This window comes from Carassius carassius, chromosome 43, assembly GCF_963082965.1.
Source record: "Carassius carassius chromosome 43, fCarCar2.1, whole genome shotgun sequence".
In the NCBI taxonomy this organism is placed as follows: domain Eukaryota; kingdom Metazoa; phylum Chordata; class Actinopteri; order Cypriniformes; family Cyprinidae; genus Carassius; species Carassius carassius.
Window position 1 is genome coordinate 1,350,001 of NC_081797.1, and position 22,117 is coordinate 1,372,117.

At 39.6% G+C, this 22,117-nt stretch overlaps 1 protein-coding gene across 1 annotated transcript in view; it reads right to left on the minus strand.

Annotated features, from left to right (window-relative positions):
- LOC132125034 (protein kinase C-binding protein NELL2) overlaps positions 1-22,117 on the minus strand; it is a 114,462-nt gene that overhangs the window by 29,076 nt on the left and 63,269 nt on the right. Inside the window, exons 14-15 of the mRNA XM_059536246.1 lie at positions 8,545-8,667; positions 7,409-7,504 (exon numbers count right to left, since the gene is read on the minus strand). Coding sequence (XP_059392229.1) covers positions 7,409-7,504; positions 8,545-8,667 — 219 coding nt within the window. The remainder of the gene's footprint in view (positions 1-7,408; positions 7,505-8,544; positions 8,668-22,117) is intronic.

The following is a 22,117-nucleotide window of genomic DNA, read 5'->3' on the forward strand; positions in this document are numbered from 1 at the left end:
TTTGTAGCAAAAGAGTTAGCGGTTGGCAGAACAGACTGGCTTTGAAACTGAAAACCTGAAAATCTGGCCGCTCGCTGCTGGAGAGAAGAAGAGAAAGAGAAAGATGGAGCTGGAGCACTGAATCAGTGCGGGATGCTTGTGTTTTTTGTTCTATTTATCTGAATAGAAGTCAGGATGCTAAATATACTCGCTGTTTGTAATGATTTCATTTAAAGCATTTACTGTTAACAAGCTCGTGAAAATTATTACAATTAGTGCACATGGAAGCTTGTTTCCCCACGGATAAAAACATTTCAAAGTTAGTTGCAACTTTTTATCTCCCAATTCTGACTTTTTCTCAGAATTGCGAAATACATACTCAGAATTATGGGATAAAAGTCTAATTGCATGATATAAACCTTGGGATATAAAAAGTCAGAATTGTGCGAAAATAGGATTGCTTAATATAAATTCAGAATTCCAATGTAAACAGAATTGAGAGAAAATAGTCAGAATTACAAGATAAAAAGTCAAAATTGCATGATATATAAACAGATTTAGGAAATAGTTGATACGAGATATAGAAATTGTGAGAAAAAGATCAGAATTGTGAGTTTTGAACTCAGAGTTGCAAGAAAATAGAATTTAGAAATCAAAATTTAGAATTACAAAATGTTAACAGAATTGCAAGGAAATATTCAGGATTCTGAGATATAAATTCAGAATTCCAAGTTATAAACAGTTTTGCAAGAAAAAAAGGTCAAAATTGCAAGATATAAATTGAGGATTGAGAAAATAGAATTGTGAAAGGCATTCTGTCATTTATTTGTGAATTGCAAAAAAATAGAGTTGCCATAAACAGAATTATGAGAAAAAGGTAAGAATTGCACGAAATAAACTGAGAATTGTAAGAAAATAGAATTGGGAGATATCAACAGAATTGCGTGACAAAGGTCAGAATCGAGTAGAATAAAAGTCAGTGATAGTTTGATAGTGTGTCAAACTCAGTTTGCAAGTTTATGTCTCACAATTAAAAGAACAAACAAATACATTCTCGCAATTCTGAGTTTGTCTTGCATTTCAGCATCAGAACTGTGAGATATAAACAGAACTGCACGATATCAAATCTGTCTTTAAACTGTCAAACTTCAGGCTTCTGAATCTACTTCACACATTCTGGCTAGGCTTTCTCAAGCCAACATCGAGCTTTACCGTCCAGTTTCATACTATTCTTTATCATTCTCACATACTGTATAAATAATTCAGAAATATCTACAGCATTGCAAACGGTACATCAAGATCCACCAACATGTTTCTCCATCTGAGGTACGAGCACAGCTGAGCAGTTACATAACAGTGGCAGGAGTTTGTAAAATACATGCACAAAAAAAGAGAAAAAACATCGCAAGATTAAACAACAGCTGCAAACAAAGGCATGCTTCCTGTTCAAACACAGAGACGCACAAACGTCCTCTGAGACGCGCCATTTACATGAGCCACTCGTGAGAAACAAAAGGCCTTAATTAAGCGCCACTAATTCACTCTGTGTGTGTAAGCACAGTAAGTCATGAAATCCTGGCCACTGTAGCAGTGTGTGAATATACAGGTGAATGCAGCCCACGAGCCAACGCCAGCAGTGCATCGTGGGTAAACCCTCATGGGAGTTTACCATGGCAACTGTAGTTTCCACTAAAATACTACAATCACTGTTGGTATTAATTATCCGTCATCAAAAAGACTTTACAATTACTATAGTTTAACAGTAATAAAGTTAATGGTACTTGGCCAAAAATGTTCCGTTGTCACCATTTTTTGAAAGACGTCACCAGGGCTGTGCATTTATTTAATCAAAAATACAATAAAAATTTTGAAATATTATTATAATGAACACTAACTGTTCTCTCTACCAATATACAGTAAAAAGTAATTTATTTCTGTGATGCTCCGCTGTGTTTTCAGCATCATTCCTCCAGTCTTCAGTGTCACATGATCTTCAGAAATCTGAATAATATTTAATAATATTTATATTTTAATATTCATATTATTATTATCAATGTGCCGCTCAATATTTCTGTGGAAGCTGTGATGCATTTTATTTATCAGGATTCACAGATGAATAAAAAGTTCAAAAGTACAGCATTTATTTGATATTATAAATGACTTTACTGTCATCTTTGATCAATTTAACGCATCCTCGATTCATAAAATTAATTTCTCATTGTAGATTACTCACAAATTGGATTCGGTTACTGATAACAGATTACATAATGAAAATTATAGTTAGGAAGGATTTAGTTTCAGGTTATGTGTTCTACTTTTTAGATTATTTAAATGTAATCTGACTATAAGCATGTTAAAATACAGACATATTAAAATAGAGACATAATTAGTACTGAATCGTTGGAATCGGATTAAATGTATTCAGTTACTCCCAGCTCTGATTACTGTGTGTGTGTGTGTGTGTGTGTGTGTGTGCGTGTGTGTGTGTGTGTGTGTGTGTGTGTGTGTGTGTGTGTGTTTCTTCAGGGGAATGTCGTTCCAGCGCCGGATCCGCTCACACAATCGCTCCGAACACAATGACTTCATGCAACATTACAATCCAATCTCCACAAATACGACATCAAAGCGAAAACGTAACAAGATGTGAAATTTAAACTTGCTCTTATTTACCGCCAGACAATGGCTTCATTTCTCGCTTGGGGGTGTTAAATAAAGAAAGACCTCAGTGAACAACGAGCCGAAACAAACGGAGCGCTGCAGCGGGGATGAAATGAGAGTTTCCTCCTTCAGTTTGTGAACTGTGAGTGACCTCGACCCTTGACCTCTAATGAGCAGCAGACACAAGCCTTCACAGCTTAATTTCCACTCACACATCCACATCATCTCCATCGTCCAGAATTATCTCTCAGTGAGCTGCAGTGCTGTCTACATAGGCAGCATCCCAAATGTCATTAGTGCTTTAATTAGCGCTCTTTTCTTCATGTGAAAGCTGTTCTGATTTGGTCCAGTAAGCAGCCACTTAACAACCACCAGAAGCATCAAAATGACTTTACACAGGTATGAAACGTCATATTCATAGAAACGTATTTTCGTAAAATGTAAAAATCTAATGTAAAATGTAAAAGTCCGTTCACCCACTGATGACCCACAGACAGCCCTGACCTCTGAGAGATTACATGTACTGTATGACTGCTATGCATGGGCTGTGTTTGTGTAGTGCAGATATGCATGTACATGCAAGTGTGTGATTTGTTTGTGATTGTGTACGTTCTGCATGATGCACGTAGCATGTTTATGCACATGCACTTGTTATTTGTTTGTCATTTTGTGTATTGTGCAATATGCATATAGTGTGTTTTTCTAATGTGCACTTTTGATTTGTTTGTCATTGCATGGGTTTTGTGTGCATTGTGAAATATGCATATTGCATGTTTTAATAATCTGCAGTTGTGATTTGTTTGTGTTTGCACATACGATATGTGCAATTGTGCATTGTGAATAATGCATCGAGCATTTCATTGCATGAGAGCGGTTGTGTGAATAATGCATCTTCTGCGCTTCACAGCATCTGTAAGGACTTGCTGACATCACTGAAGTGCAGCCACACTTAGTATGCATGCTTATTGCGTGTCCTTTCTTTCCGTGCATCATTTTGCACATCCTCCTTTAATTCTTTGAGTTTTCTGTAAGTTCTCCATTGAATCATCATCCGTATCCTGACTGTGTCGGTCTCTGCTCTGCTAGTTTGTCAGATGGTCTTGAGAGAATTTGTAAAAAGCCAGAGAAGAGGACAAGAGAGCAGCCGAGTGAAAGCATTTTCATGTTCAGTCGTATCCCAGAAGCCCCAAACACACACACACACACACACGCACACACACGCACACACACAGCAGCTCTTTTATTTCAGAGAGTGTGATTCTCTTTGAGCACTCGTGAGTTGCTCTCCTGGCTCCAGAGGAGACGTATGAAAGTGTTCAGCTTGTATCTCTCTGGGCTTGTGAAGACTCAAGCGTCTCGGTTATCTGAGGAAACCCTGAGTGTCTTGTGTCATGTGATATGAAACTGATTATAATGTTTATTGATCGAAAGTTATATAATGGAGGATTCTAGTTCATTTGAGGTTTATAAGAACTATAGCATAGCAGTTTCATCTTTTGTCTTCTCCAGATGTTCACTGATTGACTGGAGTGCTGTGGATTATTGTGATGTTTTTATCAGCTGTTTGGACTCTCATTCTGACGGCACCCATTCACTGCAGAGCATCCATTGATGAGACACTGATGCAATGCTACATTTCTACAAATCTGATGAAGAAACAAACTCATCTATATCTTGGATGCCCTGAGGATGTTTAAAGTGTCAGTATCAGTATCATTTTTGGGTGAACTATTGCTTTAATTGTAGCTTTAGTTTTGTCTTGAGTTTTATTTAGCTCAGGAAAAACATAAATTAATTTTCTGTCATGTTCGTTTGTTTGTTTCTTTTATTCCCTTTAATACCACCTTCAACTTTCATGAAGGAGTTTCTTCATCCTTCCTTTTGTCTTTTGTTTTCATAATTGTTTCTCGCTCTTGACTCACTTTGATGATTTTGTTTATCCGTGTTTGTTTATGCTGTAATATTTTCCTCAAAGCTGAAACTCTGATGCAAGTGAATGTGTTTCTCACAAATCGAGAGACAGAAAAAAAGTTTTTTTTTTTCAAAATAACTTCATTATTTCATTCTGCATGGACACATTTAATTGATGGAAAGTGACAGTAGAAATGTCTATATCTAATAAATGCTGTTCATTTCTTTCTATTCATCTGTGAATACTTAAAAGTAAAATGTATTACGGTTTCTTAAAAAAATATTATGCAGCACAACTGTGTTCAACACTGATAATAATCAGAAATGTTTCTTGAGCAGTAAACCATCATATTATTCTGATTTCTGAAGATCATGTGACACTGAAGACTGGAGGAATGATGCTGAAAATACAGCTGTGCATCACAGAAATACATTACACTTTAACACAGATTCACACAGAAAACTGTTATTTAAATGGTAATAATATTTTACAATTTTGTAGTGTATTTTTAAACAAATAAATGCAGCGATAAAAACTGTTATCTGTCATCTCTACTAAGTATCTTAAAGTTCATTAGAGTATCATTTGCTAATATCCAGTGTGTTTTGTGTTCGCAGTTGTTCACTGCATCTTCATGATGTTTGATTCATAACCACACTGATTGAAACTTGAGCAGAATAAAAATAACATCAGGCCTCCAGGTGAACATCAAACCAGCACGATTTTGTTTGGAAATGTGCTCCAGCATCCAGGATCAACAGCAGCTCCTCGTTTATTCTGTGCTTCTGCTCCTTTATTACTTCATTTGACTGCCTCTGCTTCTGGCTGCCCAGCAGGCATCAAAATCAGCCTGCTTTCCAACAGACAGTTTACTACACAAACAGCACAGATGTCATGTCGTCAAAACTACAGCCACAGATGCCTCCTCAACCCCCCCAAACACACACTAGACCCCTCACTGACCACAAAACACAGCGCCTCTGTCCAAACCAGCAGCAGGACATTCTCATATCACTCTCTAGTGATGTTTAACACATCGATACGTGAATCAAAACAGCTATTGAGCTACAGGTTTTTCTATTTTAAACCTTTAAACCTAAAGGCTTTTTAAACCTATTTCTAACGAGGCTTTCAAAACATTGAGTTTGTTGACAAACTTTGCTTCTCTAGTAAAGTAGTTAAACTTTTTAATGTTTTTTTTTTCTCCACACAAAAAATGTTAAATTGTGTTCTTAAGTTTTTTATTATCTACTACTGTTTCATAAAAGGACCGGAGGCCATATAATATAAAAATATAACACAACCTCTTGTGTTTAATTTTTATGAAACGGTTTAACGCATGAACTTTCTAAGACTTTGAGGGTTTTGAGAAAAATTGTTAAATATGATTCCAACATCTATGTGGAAAAAAGCCATAAACTCATCCGCTTGATTCCCTCTGGTATCCTCCAGGAGAAAACGAACAGAAAAGATTTTAATCAAAGGCCAGAGCGAGGGCAGAAATGCTCTGTCTGTGGGATCAATGGGTTGGGACGTGTGCTGAAAGCGTCCAGAAACAGGCAGCATCTGCTGGAAATGACCTACGTGGAGCTGGCGCATCAGAAACAACACTAATCTGTGACACGAAGCGAAAGCCACAGAGAGTTTGCTCATATAGTGTTTTCATTATAAGCGTGTGTTCACCAGCATCATCCGTCTTCATCCAGAGCGACTTTGTTACAGTGAAATTTTATTTTCTACCTAGTAGACTGTGTTTTATTAACGTCTACCTACCCCAACCCTAAACCTACCCCTAACAATAATGCAAACATAGTTATTGTTATACAGTGTGACAAAATGACTCTATACTGATGTTCACGTGCCCAGTAGCCACAGCTGTCTCCCATCTGGCCTTAACCTGTTTCCCAAGGGGTCAATAACAACAGAATAGAAAATAAACGCCAGTGTGTGAGGGAACAGGAAACAAAGATGCCTGGGATCCACAGAAATGATTAACGCGCAGATGGAAGACGTCTTTCCCTTTCACTGTAGGAGGAATTGATGCTCGATTTACTAAACTAACAAAGCACGGGTCCTAAATTAAGATAAACGAGTGTGTGGGGGAGATATAATCATATTTTAAAAAACGGAAGAAAAACAAGGACATAAAGGAGAGGCAACGTGGAGTAATGTGAACACACAGAGCAAAACTAGTGTAAGTGAAGAAGAACTTAGATATAATACAGGTTAATTTGGTTTAGTTGAAGCTCAGCAACATCACAATCAAGAATATGAGCTATATTATATATAGGCCTATTTTGTATAGTTGTATATAATAATCTAATAGTGTGTGTGTGTTTGTGTGTGTGTGTGTGTGAGCACTTCTTGTTGACTTCCCAGTAAACTATATTGTGATTTATATTTATCACATACATAATACATAGTAATATTAATTTATAATTTATTACTCTGCATTATCATATACATATATATATATATATATATATATATATATATATATATATATATATATATATATATATATATATATATATATATATATATATATATATATATATATATTTATTCATGCATTCTCTTAACATATGCATATTGTAATTATTAATACAATGATGATGGTTTTTATTAATATATATTTATTACTATATTTTGTTTGTAAAATAACCTGTATTATTTTTGTGTATTATTTTGAATTTATAGAGAGCACTTTATGTTGGCTTTGCAGTAAAAATTAAGTCTATAGTGATGTGTAGAGTGACTGTGATACAGTTGAAGATGTGAGTGACACTCACAGGCCACAGTCAAGTGCTCTTCTTCAAGGCTGTACTTCACACACTCAGGCTTTGTTCTGGATCTTACCTGTCTCACAGTTCTGCCCGCTGAAGCCCTTTGGACACACGCAGATGTTGGGAGACGCACAGGAGCCGCCGTTCAGACAGCGGCCGTCGCACAGCGCTGCGGGTCAGAGAGAGGACAGAGGGTCAGGTGATGGATCAGAGAAAGGACAGAGGGTCATGTGATGGGTCAGAGCGAGCACAGAGCATCAGGTGATGGGTCAGAGAGAGGACAGGGACAGGTAACAGGTCAGAGAGAGAGGACAGAGGGTCATGTGATGAGTCAGAAAGAGGACAGAGGGATAGGTGACAGATCAGAAAGAGGACAGAGGGACAGGTGACAGATCAGAGAGAGGACAGAGGGTCATGTGATGGGTCAGAGAGAGGACAGAGGGTCATGTGATGGGTCAGAGCGAGCACAGAGCATCAGGTGATGGGTCAGAGAGAGGACAGAGGGACAGGTGACGGTCAGAGAGAGGAGAGAGGGTCATGTGATGGGTCAGAGAGAGGACAGAGGGTCATGTGATGGGTCAGAGCGAGCACAGAGCATCAGGTGATGGGTCAGAGAGAGGACAGAGGGACAGGTGACGGTCAGAGAGAGGAGAGAGGGTCATGTGATGGGTCATAGCGAGCACAGAGGGTCATGTGATGGGTCAGAGCGAGCACAGAGCATCAGGTGATGGGTCAGAGAGAGGACAGAGGGACAGGTGACGGGTCAGAGAGAGGACAGAGGGTCATGTGATGGGTCATAGCGAGCACAGAGGGTCAGGTGATGGGTCAGAGAGAGGACAAAGGGTCATGTGATGGGTCATAGCGAGCACAGAGGGTCAGGTGATGGGTCAGAGAGAGGACAAAGGGTCATGTGATGGGTCATAGCGAGCACAGAGGGTCAGGTGATGGGTCAGAGAGAGGACAGAGGGTCAGGTGATGGGTCAGAGAGAGGACAAAGGGTCAGGTGACGGGTCAGAGAGAGGACAGAGGGTCATGTGATGGGTCAGAGAGAGGACAGAGGGTCATGTGATGGGTCAGGTTATGGGTCATAGCAAGTATAGAGGGTCAGGTGATGGGTCATAGCGAGCACAGAGGATCATGTGATGGGTCAGAGCGAGCACAGAGGGTCAGGTGAAGGGTCAGTTGACTGCAAACGGGTGCAGAGCTCACCTCTGCAGATGGTGCCATTGCCAGTGTATCCGGGTTTGCAGGAGCAGCTGTGGCCGCCGACGGTGTTGAAACACAGAGCATTCTCATCGCAGCTGTGCTGTCCAGACGCACACTCGTCGTGCTCTACAGAGAGAAACACTGTGAGTCCACATGAAATCTCAATCACCTTCATTCAGTCTGCACTAAAGAAAATACTTTGTCTTTCTCAGTAAATAACTACAGTGCCGTGAAAAGGTTTTTGCTTCCCTCCTGTTTTTTTTTTTTATTGTTTTTTTTTACATGTTTTGCATATGTGACCCTGGACCACAAAACCAGTCTTAAGTTTTCTTTTTTTTTTTTTTTTTTGTGATTTATATATCATCTGCAAGCTGAAAAAATACGCTTTCCATTGATGTGTGGTTTATTAGGAGGACAATATTTGGCAGATATACAACTATTTGAAAATCTGCAATCTGAGGGAGCAAAAAAATCTAAATATTGAGAAAATCGCCTTTAAAGTTGTCCAAATGAAGTTCTTTAATATATTAAATATAAATTCTTTAATATATTAAATATATTTTAATATATTTACGGTAGGAAATATACAAAATATCTTCATGGAACATGATCTTTACTTAATATCCTAATGATTTTTGGCACAAAATAAAAATAATATATAACAGATAATTTTGACCCATACAATGCTTTTTTGGCTATTGCTAAAAATAAACCCCAGTGACTTAAGACTGGTTTGGTGATCTAGGGTCACATATTTGTCACACTAAAACATTCAGATCATCAAACAAATTTTAATATTACACAAACATAATGCAAATACCATAAATACAAAAAGCAGTTTTTAAATGATGCTTTCATTTATTAAGGATAAAAGCTGTTCAAGCCTGCCTGGCACTACGTGAAAAATGAATTGCCCCCTCCTGTTAAATCATGAAAGATCTGTAATTAACCACATTATTTTAGAAAGCTGAGTTAGCCACACCTAGACTTGTTTACTGCCAGACTTGTTGAATCAAGAAATCACTTAAATAGAAGCTGTCTAACAAAGTGAAGCATGTCTGAAGAAATTCAAGAACTGATGAGAAAACAAAATAGTCGACATGTATCAGTCTGGAAAGAGTTATAATGCCATTTCTAAGGCTTTGGGACTCCAGCGAACCACAGTCAGAGCCATTATTTACAAATGGAGAACAGTGGAACAGTGGTGAACCTTTCCAGGAGTGCCCTCGTTGGAAAGGCCGAGTCATGTGCGCATGCGCTATTTACTGTCAGTCATCATCAGCAGAGAGCGGGACTGTATGAGCGGGACTGTACAAGCAAGACTGTGTGTGCAAAGTGCGTCAATAAATATATGTAAGTTGACTGTTCACCTAGTTTGGTGATCAATATTTGTTAAGGAGCTGTAAAGCCTTGATGTCATACTTTCATAAAGTGATGCATGTTCAAGAGAGATGAATTCGTTAATCGCGTGAGGTTGAGAGTTCGTGAATGTGCCGTTTATGTTCGATATTACTTGCAATTTATAATATTTATATTGCACCCAGTGTTTGATTTGTACATATGTATGTGTGACCGTTACATTTGAAACTCTTGTTATTTCGAGTTAAGGACGCGATCTTTATGGTTATGTGCCGTTCATTCAAATTACCTCAGATTTAGTTTCGGTTTTTTATGTTTATGCCATTTCCGACCACCGGGTGGCGGTGTTGAATATTCTCGTTGCTTGCATATTGATTTCTTTATTTAATATAGAATCGAACCTGATAATTCTTTATTTGAGAAATGTAGTTTTGGAAGTAATGTTTGTGTAATAATACTAGAGACATTTGTTAATATATATCTCTTATATATATATATATATTTCTTTCCCTTTGTAGACCATAAACACACACATTTAAATACTTTAAGCAACCTGTGTACTGCTGTTCTGTGCATAGCCCAAACTGTCAACAATAAACCTCCTTTGCATCGAATGGATCGAATCCATTGTGTTCTGAACAACACCCCATTGAGGAAAGCTAGAAATAATAAATCCTCACCTATTACAGTCCAATACTTCTATCGAATAAATGGTCCTTCGAGCCGGATCTGGCATTCTTTATGGACAAAGAATTGATCAGTATCACTATGCAACCTGAAGAAGCATCTTCACAGATTGTCAGACCAAAACGTCAAGTTCATCTTCCTGCTTACCTAAGAGATTATGATCTTACGACAGTACATCATAGAGCAGGCAGCCAGCCGGTATCGCCTCACACAATACAGCATACACAGTGGCGTGGAGATGCTGCAGTGAACATCTCTTCACCTTCTACCAGAGGAACGAGTCCTATAAGTCAAGGTCCATGGGACACAGTGGATGAATGGTCGCCCATAGTCGGGGAAAGGGATCCTTTTATCCAAGGAATGGATAATATAGAACTGCAACAACCTAGCGCCAGCTACGCTCCCGTGCAGCCAGTTAATAGTCCTCAGACTTCTCCATATCATCGGCCATGGGAAAAACATCAGTCCACGCCGTTGCCAAGTACATCTTTCCCTGGACAGGATAGACTCCTCCCACATCCTGGAACGGCATCCTACAATCCACACTCCATGGGGTCTACATCTTTGCCCCCACCTACCTATGGTAAGCATCGCCAGACAGACTACACAACAGCGTCACCTCTAAAGCCACACCAGCCCCTTCCTGCCACAACAGGTGACTCTAGAATGTTAGACATTTTGGGAACAATGATGGGTGAGCCTCAGATAATGAAAGATCAGATCTTAGCGGCGGCACCTACTAAATCACATATTCGGCCAACCATGTGTGGTGAACATGCTGGCCATGATTTCCCTTCCTGGCAACATGCTGAAAACCCAAGTCACCCTCTTTATCAGAGAACAGCTCTTCCTATGCCGGGCCTCCAAACAGATACTCCTGTCCCTCACTGGCATTCCAGGACATTGTATAAGTCCCCTAGAGAGTCTTTAGATTACCCTACACAGGTGCGTTCTCAGTCCCAGCAACCCACAGGGCCACAGTTAGTATACAGAGATCCTTATGCCTCTAACCTGAATCCTGTAAGACAAGAAACCACTTACCGAGGTCCAGTGCCAACCATACCCAACTTTTGTACTAAGGACCCCAGTGAGTTTACTCGTTTAAAGATAGCTCTTGAGAACCTTCTACCATCAGATGCCACAGAGCTGTTCCGGTACCAAATCTTGCTGGATCATTTGAAGCTAGATGAAGCTCGTCTGGTGGCAGATTCCTATCTCAATTCACCATTTCCGTACTCTGCTACCATGGCTGCTCTCAATGAAAGGTTTGGCCAGCCTCACAAGTTGGCACTCAAGAAGATTGCCAAAGTGATGGATTCCCCAGATATTCGACGAGGAGATACTGAGGCCTTTGACACATTTGCTTTACAGATTAGGGCTTAGGTGGGTATGTTGGAAACTCTTGGAGACGAAGGTGAAGCCGAGCTTCGCTGTGGGTCACATGTAGAGAGGCTGCTGAGTAAGTTACCTGCTGAAATGAGATCAGGATTCCGAAGACAGATGTACCACCGTCCTGGGTCTGTGTATAACCTTCGTGAATTTTCACAGTGGCTCCAGTATGAGGCCTGGTGTCAAAGCAGTGAGACACAGATCAGTTACAAGAGCCAGAGACCAGAACGCTGGAGAGAAACCAAACCCACTGCCCGTTCAGCTACCATCCTTCATGGAGTGGACGACATTGCCACAAAGATACCCTCAGCACCGTCTCAAGTTAGACCAGTTAAAGTGGAGAAACCTAAACTCCCACCTAGAGCCTTTTGTCCTTACTGCGATAACGAGGACCATTATCTTAGTCAATGTCCCACTTTTAAGTCCTTTGATAAACAGCAAATGATTGAATGGATCCAGACCAATCATCGTTGTTGGCGCTGTGGACGTGCACACCAAGCAGCCCAGTGCACACTCAAGAAGCCTTGTAGCATCTGCAAAGGGAAGCACTTACAAATCTTGCATGAGGTCAACACAAAGAGTACCAGAGAATGTTCTTGCCTTGTTAGTTCAACCACTGAGACTCTGTACTTGGACTCGGACTCTGTACAGACCCACCGACTGCAGGCGTGTTCTCCTAAAGGTCATCAGGGTCTTGCTGCGCTATGGAGGCAAGACGCTCGACACCTATGCTGTCATGGATGATGGGTCCGAGCACACTATTCTTCTTCCTGATGCCGCCCATGAGCTTGGTATACAAGGTCAAGCCGAAAACATAGCCTTACGGACCATCCGCCAAGATGTGCAGACCATCAGTGGAACCACGGTTACCTTCCACATATCTCCTGCCACTCAACCACAGAAGACCTTTAAGATCAATGCAGCATTCACTGCGAAACGTCTTGGTCTGGCCGATTACTCCTTTCCTGTCAGTTTGTTGAAGTACAAGCATCTCAAAGATCTCCCCCTGCAGGCCTTTGAAAGAGTGAGTCCTTTACTTCTCATCGGAGCTGATAACACCCATCTAATCACACCAATTGCACCTGTCCGAATTGGTCCGCTTGGTGGTCCGGCCGCCATAAAGACAAGGCTAGGATGGACACTGCAGGGACCAGCCAGGATCTTGGAGACTAAGGTGCAGCCACAGCAGTGCCTTTTCCTGTCTCTCACCCCTGCGGAACTAGAACCCAAAAGAGATGTTGAAAGGCTATGGCAACTTGATGTTTTGCCTTTCCGTTGTGAAAAGCAGATGACAAGGTCCAGGGAGGACCAGGATGCCATTAACCTCTTAGAGACCAGGACAACTCGCGTGGAGGTGAATGGAATATTACGTTACGCGACACCCTTGTTGCGCAGAAAGGCTTCACCCTCCTTTAGTGCTCCGAAAGAGGCTGTGGTTCCAAGTCTCCGGAGTATGGAACGACGACTAACCCAAAATCCAGAGAAAGCAGCCGTGTACAATGCTGAAATTGAAAAGCTGGAACTTAATGGAGCAGTTACCAAACTCTCAGCTGCTGCAAGCACTATGGCAGGGGAGACCTGGTATATCCCGCACCACTTAGTCAGCCACAATGATAAGGACCGTATTGTGTTCAAATGCTCTTTCCAATATAAAGGACTGAACCTCAATGATTCCTTGATGCCTGGTCCAACCTTGAGCCCTTCTCTGTTAGGTGTTCTACTTCGTTTCAGAGAGCATTGTGTTGCTATCAGCGGTGATATACGTGGAATGTTCCACCAACTTCTGCTCTTACCTGAGGACAAACCCCTCCTGCGCTTTCTCTGGCGTGGCATGAGACGCGGCGATCCCCCTGACGTCTATGAATGGCAGGTGCTGCCGTTCGGAACCACGTGCAGTCCCTGCTGTGCATCCTTCGCCCTCCAAAGACATGTCTCATCGCACAGCACAGCGGATGAAGATGTGAGACATTCTGTGGAACGCTGCTTTTATGTGGATAACTGTCTACAGAGCTTCCCATCTGCTCAGGAGGCACGGCAGTTACTAGACAAACTTCGTAAGCTGCTAGCGTCCGGAGGGTTTGATATCCGTCAATGGGCCAGCAACGTGCAAGAAGTCGTCAGTCACTTGCCACCAGAAGCCAGATCTCCCAAACTAGAGTTGTGGCTTTCACAGAATAAAGAAGACCCACGTGAATCCACCTTGGGACTGAATTGGCTCTGTGAGTCGGACCACCTAGGATTTAAGCATAGACCTGTTACTTACAGTGCTCTGACGATGCGGAACATATATTGGGAAGTCGTGGCCTAATGGTTAGAGAGTCGGATTCCCAATCGAAAGGTTGTGAGTTCGAGTCCCGGTCCGGCAGGAATTGTGGGTGGGGGGAGTGCATGTACAGTTCTCTCTCCACCTTCAATACCACGACTTAGGTGCCCTTGAGCAAGGCATCGAACCCCCAACTGCTCCCCGGGCGCCGCAGCATAAATGGCTGCCCACTGCTCCGGGTGTGTGCTCACAGTGTGTGTGTGTGTTCACTGCTCTGTGTGTGTGCATTTCGGATGGGTTAAATGCAGAGCACAAATTCTGAGTATGGGTCACCATACTTGGCTGAATGTCACTTCACTTTCATATATCGTGTGTTAGCAAGTCAGTATGACCCCCTTGGTGTCATTCTTCCTTTCACCACACGAGCCAAGGTGATTGTTCAACAGCTCTGGATTAAGAACAGGAACTGGGATGATCCACAACTTCCCGATGATCTTCAGCAGGCATGGAGGGTGTGGGAAGCTGAGCTTCAGTGCTTACCTCTTGTAGTACTCCCTAGGTGCTACATTCCATCCAGCATGGACAACTCAGAGGTCACTCGGGAAATCCATATCTTCACCGATGCTTCTGAGAAGGCTTATGGGGCAGTCGCTTACCTTCGCTCAGAAGATCCATGCGGGAAGGTACACCTTTCATTCCTCATTGCCCGATCACGTGTTGCCCCACGTAAGCAGTGCTCAATTCCTAGACTGGAGCTGTGTGCTGCTCTAATAGGAGCGCAGATGGCCAAGCTGGCTGAAAATGAGCTCACCTTCAAGATCCAGAAGGTCACTTTCTGGACAGATTCAACAACTGTCCTCCACTGGTTACATTCCGAATCCTGCCGCTTCAAGGTGTTTGTGGGCACTAGGGTGGCAGAGATTCAAGAATTGACTGACCTTAAAGGGTGGAATTACATTGACTCTGTCAGGAACCCTGCGGATGATCTTACCCGTGGTAAGAGCCTTAAGGACCTTATTGAACCCAATCGTTGGATCCAAGGGCCAAAATTCCTCCTCCAACCTCAGAGTACTTGGCCAGCACCACCAGTTGTGCACAGCTTAGTGCCTGATGATGCTACGGAATTAAAGCGAAGTGCCTTTTGTGGCGTGGTTAACTCAGCAGCAGTGACAGCAGATGGTAGCAAGTTTAGTAGCTGGAAAGACTTGGTCGAAGCAGTAGCACAGGAGTTGCACGGGGCGGCAGAACAAAGTGGCTCCCCTCCAGCCAGTGCTTACCAAAGGGCAGAACTGACCGCACTGAGACAGGTCCAGATGGATAGTTTTCATGAAGATTACCATCTGTCGAAGAGTGGTAAACCTGTTCGTTCTAGCAGCTGCTTACTTTGTCTCTCCCCAGAGTTCGACAGAACCGGTGAGGTAATATGGGTTGGAGGACGATTAAGGTGGGTGGAAGGATTAGACCCAAGCACAGGACACCCTATTGTGTTGGATCCCAGTCACCCTAACACTCAGCTACTCATAAAGGAATATGATGCTCGCCTTTGCCATCCAGGACCAGAGCGAGTGTTTGCGGAGCTCCGTCGAAATGTGTGGATAATGAAAGGGAGAGAAGCAGTGAGAAAGCACCAGCGAACATGTCTTGAAAGCTGTAAGTGGAGGTCGAAGCCAGCCTCCCAGAAGATGGTTGATATACCTCCACCACGACTTCGGTTGTTCAAGCCTGCTTTTCATTCAACCGGAATGGACTGCTTTGGACCTCTTCTGGTCAAAATAGGTCGTCGGACGGAGAAGCGGTGGGGACTTTTATTTAAGTGCTTGACCACCCGGGCGGTGCACCTTGAGGTGCTGACATCTATAGATAGTGATGCCTTTCTCATGGCACTACGTCGGTTTATAGGTCGCCGTGGAAAACCTGCAGAGTTATACTCGGACCAAGGCACCAACTTCCGAGGTGGTGAGAGAGAGCTTAGAGAAGCCTTCAGTCAGCTCAGTGGTGATCTGCAACAGCAGCTAGCGAAGCAACAAATTAGCTTTCGTTTCAATCCTCCAGCTGCTCCACACTTTGGAGGGGTGTGGGAACGTGAGATTCGTTCAGTAAAGGCTGCACTTTATACAACCCTGGGCTCAGAATCAGTAACCGAAGAATTGCTTCAAACTGTCCTCATAGAGATTGAGGCCATCCTCAACTCCAAACCTCTTGGTTACGTTTCAGCAGACATTGCTGATGCAGATCCGATCACCCCGAACTGCCTTCTAATGGGGCGGCCGGATGGGTCCCTACCCCAAGTCATATATCCAGTGTCTGAGCTCCTAGGAAGACGGAGATGGAGGCATTCCCAAGTATTGTCTGACAGATTCTGGACGGCCTTCATAAAGTATTACTTACCTGACATGCAGGCCAGGGGAAAGTGGCAGAATCCATCAGTAGACATCAAACCCGGGACAGTTGTCATGCTTGTTGACCCTCAGTTACCCCGTTCATTGTGGCAGATCGGGAGAGTGCTTAATGTCTTTCCGGGGGTTGATAATCGAGTTCGAACGGTCGAGGTGCAGATTAAGGACAAAGTCTATACAAGACCCATCGCTCGACTGATCGTTCTTCCGGAGATCCGAGATGAAGTTGATAAAAGCCACACTAGTGACTAACGGTAGTCCCTATAGTGTCTGCCTTTCAATGGAGCAAATTTGTAACCAAATTTGGGGGCGGCTGTGTTGGAAAGGCCGAGTCATGTGCGCATGCGCTATTTACTGTCAGTCATCGTCAGCAGAGAGCGGGACTGTATGAGCGGGACTGTACAAGCAAGACTGTGTGTGCAAAGTGCGTCAATAAATATATGTAAGTTGACTGTTCACCTAGTTTGGTGATCAATATTTGTTAAGGAGCTGTAAAGCCTTGATGTCATACTTTCATAAAGTGATGCATGTTCAAGAGAGATGAATCCGTTAATCGCGTGAGGTTGAGAGTTCGTGAATGTGCCATTTATGTTCGATATTACTTGCAATTTATAATATTTATATTGCACCCAGTGTTTGATTTGTACATATGTATGTGTGACCGTTACATTAGTATTTGAAACTCTTGTTATTTCGAGTTAAGGACGCGATCTTTATGGTTATGTGCCGTTCATTCAAATTACCTCAGATTTAGTTTCGGTTTTGTATGTTTATGCCATTTCCGACCACCGGGTGGCGGTGTTGAATATTCTCGTTGCTTGCATATTGATTTCTTTATTTAATATAGAATCGAACCTGATAATTCTTTATTTGAGAAATGTAGTTTTGGAAGTAATGTTTGTATAATAATACTAGAGACATTTGTTAATATATATCTTTATTTCTTTCCCTTTGTAGACCATAAACACACACATCTAAATACTTTAAGCAACCTGTGTACTGCTGTTCTGTGCATAGCCCAAACTGTCAACAATAAACCTCCTTTGCATCGAACTGATCGAATCCATTGTGTTCTGAACGACACCCCATTGAGGAAAGCTAGAAATAATAAATCCTCACCTATTACAGTCCAATACTTCTATCGAATAGGCCTGCCTACCAAAATTACTCCAAGAGCGCAATGACAACTCATCCAGGAGGCCATTAAGAACCCAGAACAACATCTAAAGAACTGAAGGCCTCGCTTACCTCAATTAAGGTCAGTGTTCATGATTCAACAATAAGAAAGAGACTGGACAGACTCTTGCAGTTTAAATCTAGAATAAAGACCCATCTCTTTAACCTGGCTTACACATAACATACTAATATGCTTTTAATATCCAAATCCGTTAAAGGATTTTTAGGCTGCATTAATTTGGTAAACCGGAAACACTTCACATAACACCCTATGTACTTGCTACATCATTAGAAGAATGGCATCTACGCTAATATTAGTCTGTTTCTCTCTTATTCCGAGGTCACCGTGGCCACCAGATCCAGTCTGTATCCAGATCAGAGGGTCACTGCAGTCACCCGGATCCAGTACATATCCAGACCAGATGGTGGATCAGCACCTAAAAAGGACCTCTACATCCCTGAAAGACAGCGGAGACCAGGACAACTAGAGCCCCAGCTTTTTTACACCACTGTATGTTTCCATCATCCTGTTATAATGCACATTTTGAAATATCGCATGTCAAACGAGTGATGGAAATGCAAAATATCGATTTAAAACCCTTAAAGGTGATCTGTAAGCAATTTTTGAAAAACACTTTTGACTGCAGTGTCGGACCATGTACCGAAACACAATTGCAGCCAATCAGCAGTAAGGGGGCGTGTCTTGTTATGATAGAGAGAAGAGTGCGCTCAATTTGAGTGTACAGGATGGATATTACCAGATTAGGAACAAAACATTAAATGTTGGACGCCAAGGTTGCGTTGATTCTTCTTGATAGGTGAGTACCGGTATGTTGAATTTGCTTTGTTTCACACAACTTTTCTGTGTTGGCTTCTGTTTAAATATGTTTGTGTGTCATCTTCGCTTGTTTCTGCTATCGTCATTATGCCAGGGTTGTGAATGTCCTTGTCGGGTGGAAATATCAAAATAGAGGCGATATTTGTTTTGGTGCTTTTAAATATCAACATCGGTTGGCAAAAATCACTTCTTACTCTTTTAATTTGCAAAAAAATATTTTACGCTTAATTGAGGTGGTTTTTGTATGCGAATAATAGGAGATGGAAACATATTTCCTCCAAGTGCATAACAATTTCCTGTGACTGCGCAATCCTGACTAACCAGTCCCTTACGAAAGGAAAATATATTTACTTATATATTTCTTAAAATATATTGTGATATATTGTAATATATTATTTTCCCTTTTTATTTTCTAATAAATTATATATTTGAATACATTGAATAATATATTGATGATACATATATTATATAATATATTGCAAAATATACAAATGATTGCCGCTTTCAATATATTGCAATATATTGGAAAAAATAAATATTAAATCCCTTATATAAGAATATATGCCTAATATATTACATGATATTTTCCAATATACTGCAATATATTTTTGTTTCATAAGGGGTGGACCGATCTCACTTCAGCATCTGAGATTTTTTTCTCTTTGAATTGTTGGATGGAAGCTGTACTTATTAGCAAATGTTTTATACAATATTACAATTTTGCACATTAAGTTGAATTCGCAGTTTTGGATGGAAACCCAGCTAATGTCATCAAACCAACTTTATATAAAGATGCTTTCCAGCATCTCAGTTCCTCACGGATAAATTTAGACATTAAATGTCTAATCATTTTTCAGTCAATATCCCTTTATTTTCTCAAAAAACTTTAAATGAAATAAAATTTAAAAAATGTTAAACCTCATTTTATTTTTGCTATTATTTTATGTCTGATTTTTATTTAGTTTTAGTTGATGTAGTAATAAAACTAAATATATATATATATATATATATATATATATATATATATATACATTAAACAAACATAACAAATACTAAAACATAAAAAATGTATATGTAAAATTTTAAATTAATATGATTAAAACTAATAGTATCTCATTCTTGCTAAATTAAACCATTCATAACACAATAAATGTTTTTAATAAAATTAACTGAAATAAAATTAAATATACAAAATGAAATTATACAAACTATATAGACATTTGAAAAATCTGAATGACAAAAAAAACTAAAATAAAATGAAAAAAGTTAACTAGAATTGAAATGAAAGCAGAAAATATAAAATAAAAACTAATTCAAATATGAATAAACATAATAGTATCACAATTATATTAAAATAAGCCATTAAAATTTTTTATGTGAAACAAAATAAAACTTAACCTAATTAAAATAAAATATTATAAAAACCCTCAAACTTGTTTAATTGAATCTAGTTTCCAAGGCAAAACTTCTGATACATCTGAAAAGCATAAAATTAAGAAAATATAAAAATAAAATGAAAACATGAATAATATAATTAATACTAAAACATCACGGTACAAGCAGAAAGCTGAAGATGTGTTTTTTCTCCTGCCCTCCAGCTGACCTGAGATCTGTTTCCGTGAGGAATTGTGGGATACATTCATCTCTGAGATTTCATAAAACCCTCCAGCAAACAAACTCTCAGCGGAAATGAACACAAATGAGGGAATAATTACAACACGAGCATGTGACTCAGCGGCTTTCATTCAACACAAGCTGGAGGATCGTTTGACAAACAAATATGATCGTGTCGAGTGATTATCAATCTTCTGAGATATGACACGTACAACAAACAACACTGAGAAAGAAGATCTGTGTGGTGATGTTATTGCTGATATAATCAAGCGCTCAGTGTTAGTGAGAAAATGTACTGACCATGAAACCACACTCACTCACTTTGTTTATCTGTTTTACTTTATTTTTCTTTTGCAGGGTCAGTATAGAAAAGGATACATTTAAAAAATATATATATATTTATTTAATTAGTTCCTTCATTTTCAGATTTATTCATTTTTTTTCAGTTTTGCATTTTTACTTAAAAAAAACAGTAATAGTCTGAAAAGAGAAGGATGCAATATTTATTTTTAATAGCATGATTGATTGATTGATTGATAGTTTTGCTTTAACAGGAACAGCATGAAAAGTCAAGAATGCAATTTTTTTTATATTAATTAATTATTTATATTAGTTTTATTTATTCATTCATTCATTTATGCTATGGAAAGCAAAGGCTGCAATATTTATTTATTTATTCCTTTATGTTTTCCGTTTTGCAGGTTTTAGTAAACAGTACAGTATTTAAAAAGGAAAAGTATGACAAAAAAAGAATAAAATGCATATTTATTAATTCCTTTAATTCTTTTTTGACAATGTTATTCTTTAATGTATTCGTTCGTGTGGTTGTTTCTAATGGAGCGTATGAGGAGGATGCTGTTCATATACTGTATTGCTGTGACCCTGAAGCCTGTTTTTATTGACATTTGGCTCTCGGCGAGTCTTATGTGGAAGCATCTCTCAGGTGTGAATGAAAATGATATCTTTATTACATAAATACCTTCAGAGCTGCCATAAATCCTCTAATTAATATAAAATCAGAGGGAAATGAAGACTGGCTTCATATCAGAGCAGGGCAGCATCATTTCCCATCATTACTGCATTCACCAGAGCCAAGAACTGACCAATAAACGAGTCTGCTTTAGATTCATTAAAGGGTCAGATCATAAATATAGATATAGCAAAACTATTAAAAAACATACTGTATCTTTCAGAATAAAGCTGAAATAATATAACAAACTGAAATTGAAGTACTAAAATACCAACCTTCAAACTAAAACTAAAATAAATAAAACTATTTAGAAAAAAATAAATAATAATAATTATTATATTAATTATTTATATATATATATAAACAGTTAAGAAAAATTCAAATGACAAAAGCTAAATGACAAAAAAAAAATCTAAATCAAAGTATTAATGTAATATAATGACAAAAAGGCATACATTTATTTGAGAATAAAAGTTTTGGAAGATTTGTTGTTTTCTGATAATATGTTTCAGAGAATATGTTTTGAATTTAATTTGATTTATTTACCCCTTTTTTCTTGTTTTAGTCATAAATCTAATAAACTGTAATTAAATTTTAGCATTTGCAAAAAGGCATAATATATAAATTAAATTCAAGGTATAATCTCTGTAAACAAGTGATAATATCTTACAATATTTTGCTTCTCAAATAAATTGTGTTTTATATATATAACACAATTATTTTTGTTTTTACAGCAACAGTATGAAATTAAAAGGATGCTATTTATTTATTTATTTGTTTGTTCATACATTATTTTTATATATTTTTTATTTGTTTTTTACAGCAACAACAAAAATCATACACACACACACACACACATAATTATTATTATTATTATAAAAAAG